This window comes from Sinocyclocheilus anshuiensis, unplaced genomic scaffold (genome assembly GCF_001515605.1).
Source record: "Sinocyclocheilus anshuiensis isolate Anshui unplaced genomic scaffold, SAMN03320099.WGS_v1.1 scaffold267, whole genome shotgun sequence".
NCBI lineage: Eukaryota > Metazoa > Chordata > Actinopteri > Cypriniformes > Cyprinidae > Sinocyclocheilus > Sinocyclocheilus anshuiensis.
In genome coordinates this window covers 897,053-903,581 of record NW_015552637.1, presented here as the reverse complement: position 1 = coordinate 903,581, position 6,529 = coordinate 897,053, and the positions used below count along the sequence as shown (strand labels likewise).

Below are 6,529 nucleotides of genomic sequence, written 5' to 3'. Positions count from 1 at the left end.
CGATAGAGAGTCTATATATATATATATATATATATATATATATTAGTGGCGTCCGTTGGTATGGCGCAAAGAGCACTCCATTCATAATCACTAAAATGCTGTCACTCATCTTAGTTCATCGCGATCTCACAAAGATATGTTATTATCAAGAAAGTTATACGCTGCACAATGAATCTCTTATTTACATCGCATCTACACTTTGTTAATAATGAGATGATTCGTGCTGAACACAATACCTGAACAAAAAGCAATTTGAGCAGTGAGTGGATTCTAACTTAAATGCCTCTGATTCAAGAAATCAACAGATAGGTCTGTGATTAGCTACATTGCTCAACGCTGCAAAAACACGTTGAAATAGAAATCAATCTCCAGAGTGCAAACCATAACGCACTGGATTGTTTGCCAAATCTGCAATAAAATGCCATTAATACAGCTTTAACTGAGGGTGCTTTTGATTTCGTTTGAGGACCCCCGTAGAACCAGGCCTGTTAGGAATTACGCAAATGTGAAAATAAAGCATAACTGGTGGCCGTTGCATTCCCAAACTCACAGCACATGAAATAAACAAGTTCACTGCATTCACTGCGAACTGAGCCATTCTGAGGCACGGAAAACACCGGATCATGAGCTGATCGCCTGAACGAAGTGCGAAAACAGACTTGATGAAGGGATTGTGCTTTCGTTTTAGTTTGGTTCACAGATACTTTGCCAAAGCATAATGGCCCAGAACTCAACTTTAGAGACCTTTTATGTTAAAATAAGAAGTTTAAATATATTTGAAAAAACTACACTTTTTGCCCAGATGACCTATCGTTTCATACCGTCATGTGACCACGATGATATCGAGACAATTTTACATTTTACACAACTTTTCTTTGAACTTTCCTGCAAACCTCCTATAGCACATTCTTGCAGTTCCCCAGGTTTAAAACCTCTGACCACTTTTATGAAACCGTTATGGTGCTTTTTGTCATTTTGGAGCTCGACAGCTCAAATTTTTTTATGGCAGAAAATAAGTTATTGGGGTTAGGAACCATATGAGGATGAGCAAATGATCAGAGAATTGTGATTTTTGGGTGAACTGTCCCTTTAAGGGTGGAGGATCTGTTCCTCCAGTCAGTCCGCAGTCTGGATCAGATAAATAGATCCCTTGTCTGAGCTCCATCAACACAACTTTGTCAACCTGGAGACATGTTTTTCTCTTTCTCTGTCTCGCTGCACAAATACACATGTACAAACTACCTCTCTTGTGTTCTTTTTCTTAAGTCTTGTATAAGAAGGCAACCCCTTGGCCGGGCTCTAGAGGTCTGCCCGCCGTCTCTTTGGCTCTCACCTGAACTTGGATTTACTGTAAGCCAGGGGTCTGCATTCCACCATGGAAATGGCCAAAGGTAGTCTGGGATCAGGGCTTTTTCTTTGGCAGGGCCTGAATAAAGGCTTCAGTCAGCTGTTTCCAGATCCTGAGCAACTCGAGAAGTGAAACAGGGTTATAGAAAAGGAGGCAGATGTCTGTCTGTGTAGATAATGATATTCCAGACTTGTTGTGTGAGTGCATGCAATTCAAAAGAAATTCAACAGTCACGCAACAAAAGTGTTTCATTAGTTCAGCACAGCAACAAATTGACCAAGAATTTATCACTTTCAGCCTGCTTCATGTAGTTAAACTTAGGACAATTCAAATTGTAAGTTAATTCCCTATTTTTATTATTGCCTATTATATATATATATATATATATATATACAGTATATATATATATATACATCCACTTACATGAATCCACTAATTTAGCTTCAAATTAATTTTACTTTCTCAAATAAATGTTATTTATTTTATCTTTATGTTTGTTGTCTGTATTTGTTGTTTTATATTTTACTTTGTAACATGACAAAAATTCTATTTTTGCAGTATAGCATAATTATCAACAGTATCTTGACCAACCAGCTTCACACAAAAAAAGCCAGTGCATTAACTAGAATAAACCAGCATTGAAATTCATGCTGGTGTAAGCTAGTCTTTTCAGCAGGGTAGCTGCACAAATGTTGTCAGCAGGGCACACACACACCAACCAGCAAGCACACACTTACCCACAATGCACCACCCAGAAGGCCATCACTCAACTGTACCTGTTACTTTCCATCTTAGCGCAGAGAAGAATCCCCAGCCACCCTAACCAAATCACATCCTGGAAATGAACATTAATGAATCAAGACCGCAGTGCATTATGGCAAAGCCGCTTAAAGTGGAACCGCCACGCAAGAGGAGAGAAAAGAAATGAAATGCTTCTCTAAGCCCCTGCTAGTCACAGCCATTTGCAGAAACAAAGAAGCCCATGTTTGAGTAAAGATTTGAGTTTATCTCAGCCCCATCACAGTGCTCCGTTTGAACGGTGGGAATTGGCAGGGTGTTGTGTGTGTGCGTGAGAAAGAAAGAAATGCATGGTATATGTTTTTCTTAAGTGTGTTTAAGAAAAATGGTGGGAATTGGTGGTTGTGTCTTGGCACGTTTCGCTTAAGATTAATATCAAACATCCTCCCTGGCAGTACCTCCCCGGTACCTGAGAGAGACAAAAAGATTGACTTCCTTTTCCTGTCTCTATTTTAGATGTCTTGGCAAAAAACTCTCCTTCCTCTGATGTCAAGGCGGATTTTGGAAATGAGTATACAGGCTGTTGAAGAGGGAATCTCATTGGCTGTCTCAGAATGTCACTCGCTTTCCAAATACTTCCCCTCGGGGAAATGAAGGAAAAACACACACGCGCACACACGTACACACAAGCGCGGCTTTAATCATCTGTCTAAGTCTCACACTGATACGGCTGTAAATTAGAGTGGAGAATTATTCAGCATGGATTTCTTTTTTCCCTCGCTCATTATGAAAGCTTGTCGCGGGGCGGGGGAACTGTTAGCTCGAGGCTTTCGCGTCTGAAAGCTAAGACGCGGCGGGCTCTGAGCACAGCGGCTGAACTGTTTACCTCTGAAAGCTTGAATAGAGACAGAGCACTTCTGACACCGAGTGCCTGTACTGTACAGTTTATTCTTCAAGCGCAGGCAAGCACCAGCAGCACCAAGCTGTGCTAGCTGAGAGACAGACTGAAGCTCGCATGTTTGTGTGTGTAAAGGCTTTCTTTCTACTGTTGGTGCACTCAGAGAGAACGTCTCTTTCAGAGCTCTTTGGAAACTGGTACATTTTACCTGGGGTAACCAGTCGTTTTGTGCTTGAATGATAAGCAATCAAGAGTTTGCATGCAATACTGGCATATCATCGTATTGTATCATTTGTGCAAAACCTGCATGATTTAAGATGATCTAAAGAGCATCTTTTCTTCAGAGGAAGCAAGAATATGTGACTAGATTGTGCAAAGGAGGTCACATGATCAATCGTAATGTCACATCCGTAAACTGCTTGTTTTCAGGTTTTAATTAGATTTTGACTCCCAGATTTTCTGTGCTGCATAAATGCACTTAGTCAGGAGTCTCAACACAAGTGTCACATGCTTGAAAGCTGATGCTCTTCCACAGCTGAAAATCTCTGAAGATACACCGATTGTCATGACAACGATGAGACGCAGAGGGAGAAGAAGGGCACTATAGCGGTGCGAGACACTGAAGTGCCAGCGTTAAGACAAATATCATTTTAAGATTTCAGAGTTTTAAATCAGACATTTAGTCATAATTATATACTTCTGCCTAGAAAAGAATAATTGTAAAATCATTAATTGTATTCACACACTGATAGGCCAATATCTTGACCAGATAATGACCATGGATAGCTTGAAATCTTGAAAAGCAACTGTAACTGGGCTTAAGTCAACATGGTTTGCCATTTGCAACCCATTTTATTTGCTTGATGTGTCATGTTTCCAGGTTTAAGAGTAAACTGAATGAGAAAAAATGTAGGGTGGAACCTGATTTTATTAATAGAATATTGATTGGATGGGGAAAAGGCGGTGTTACATACTAGAATAAAGCCTTAGAGTTTGTTAAAACTGTACTTAAAAACTATTTGGCTGCTGGTTTACATTCTTCAACAGGTCACTTGGCTAAAGTGATGCAGGTTATTAGTCTCTTATGTTCACCAAGGCTACATCTATTTGATCAAAACAACAATAACAGTATTATTGTGAAATGTTATTACAATAGGAGTAATTATGACTTTACAGCGTAAAGAATTATTTACTTTACACACACACACACACACACACACACACACACACAAGTGAAAAATTGTAATGGCTCCTCATTAAATGGGGACTGAGGATTTAGCTTTAAAAATCACAAAAGTTCTATAAACGTATAAAAGTGACCCATGTGTGTTCTTAAGTATCACTTTATTAACCCTCTATAGGACTAATGAATTTACAGCGTAAAAAATAATTGACTTTATATTTTACATATATTTAGGAGTAAAATCATTTTCCAAAATTTGTTCTCTTCATCTGACCTTTGACCTTTTTTTTTAGGGATCCGTCATTTATTACTGACTTTGTCCCATTAGGGTCAATTATTTTGACCCTATTATAATTGTCTGAAACTTCACACACAACCAAAATGCTTTTTCACTATCTGAAAAGAAGTGAAAATGTCTTACTGTTTAAAAAAAAACATTAAAAATCTTTATGAACATTACATTTTTTTCTTGTGCTGCTATATTTGATTGGAACTCGCTCGTGAAAATGTCTAAAACTTGACACAAATTCGGATGATTTCATTGAGAAGGGTATAACTGCAGCCTGGAGATCTCCAAATGGGGGCGGGAACTCCAAAACAGGGTGGGAGCTCCAAAATAGGGCGTGGCTTCCTCCCATTGACAGACAGGCACATGACACGCGTGCACAATTTTTTCCCCAATCCACTTCAGTGCAAACTCCGCCCCACCGCTGATTCTAAAGATTTTATTGGTTGTGTCAATTAAAATGTTGATTTCCTGCACTATGCTACACATTTTGTTGGTTGAACATTAATATTGTATTTTAAATGCAATTTTCTTAGCGTCATTTATAAATGACGATATCCCATAGAGGGTTAAAATAACTGTTTTCTATTTTAATGCATTGTCATATGTTCTTGTGATTGCACAGCATTTCAGCAGCTATTACTCCAGTCTTCAGTGTCACATGATCCTTCAGGAATCATTTTAATACACTGATCTGCTGCTTAAGAAGCATTTCTTATTGTTATCAATGTTGAAATAGCTGTGTTGCTTAATATATTTTAGATTTTTTTTTTTCAGGATTACAAAGTTCAAATGAACAGCATTTATTTGAAATGGAAATGTTCGCAACTAAATCTCTTTAGTCACTATTGACCAATTTAATATATCCTTGTTGGATAAAAGTGAATTGAAATGAAAATCATGAAGACAAACATTTACTGTAGAACATCATGCTCTAATGAATCGTTCGCAAAAAAAGGTGAAGAATGTGCGTTGGGTCAGTAAATGGGTTCATTTTGATTTCATGTTGACTTAAAGTAACTCTGTGGTCAGGACAGATGAATTCAAACTCCCGTGAGACAATCACTACGTCATAAGTCTTAAACTCAAGGAAAGAGTCCCTCATAAACTGTAAGCAGAGTTGTACACGGCACAGTGGTTTCTCATCATCCCGGCCTCAGCCAAACCATCTGAGAAGAATTGAACTTTCTGACAAACTTGACGGAGGGTCTCCTCGGAAAGATTAATCCTAATCAAGCTGGCATGTGAGAATGAGCGTGTGCGTACGTCTCTGGCCTATTTCTGTGGAAGCGGTCATGTGACGGCATCAGATGATAGCTCAGGTCAGCGGTTGCAAATTGCAGACTCCTCTCTCTCGTTTGTCTGTACTTCACATGTGTTAGCACTCTCATCCCAGCGTGCCTGAAACGTAAACACACCCGCGGTGTGGAGCAGCTCTGCTGTTAAGTGAGCGATGCATCATCTCTGCAGAAGTATGCATGACTCGCATTTGGATCGCATTATTTCACTTGTTGAAGTGGAACAGCTCACGTCTGGCCCTCATAATAGGGCCCAGCTGCGGCTGTATGGGCCAATGAGATGAGTGAAAGAAGGAGAGGGATTTTTGTGGAGAGCATGGCTGTGTGATCAGGCCGTTGACTCTAATGAAGTCGTCCAGATGTATTGTTGAATGGTAGCTCATTTCCTCTCCCATCCTTCATGCGGTTTGACCTGTAACAGTGTGTGTTTGTGTTTGTACATGTGTGTAGGGTGCTGTGATAACGCCAGCCATGGACGAGGTGAGTTTCTGGGTGACTGCAAATCCATTCACAGGTCCAACTGATTAGATGAGCTCTGCTAATTGAAAACGTGGAGATCAGTCGCCTCAGGCCAAAATCCACCCACAACTTCCTTAGTGCCTTTTAATTCAGCTTTACAAGGCCTGACTCCAGTCTGGAGCGCGTCTTTAAGTTCATTCTGGTCTGAGTACCAAACGCAGCCCTAAGGCCTCTTTTTGGAGGAGGTTGAAAGGTATTTTTTGTTTCTTGTGAGAGGACATCCTGTAATTATGACATCATATCCTTCCAGGGAGTGGTG

General features: G+C 39.8%; 1 protein-coding gene across 1 annotated transcript in view; it reads left to right on the top strand.

Moving 5' to 3' along the window:
* LOC107666726 (RNA-binding motif, single-stranded-interacting protein 3-like) overlaps positions 1-6,279 on the top strand; it is a 135,077-nt gene extending 128,798 nt beyond the window's left edge. Inside the window, exon 11 of the mRNA XM_016458160.1 lies at positions 6,202-6,279. Coding sequence (XP_016313646.1) covers positions 6,202-6,279 — 78 coding nt within the window. The remainder of the gene's footprint in view (positions 1-6,201) is intronic.
* Positions 6,280-6,529: the final 250 nt, after the last annotated feature.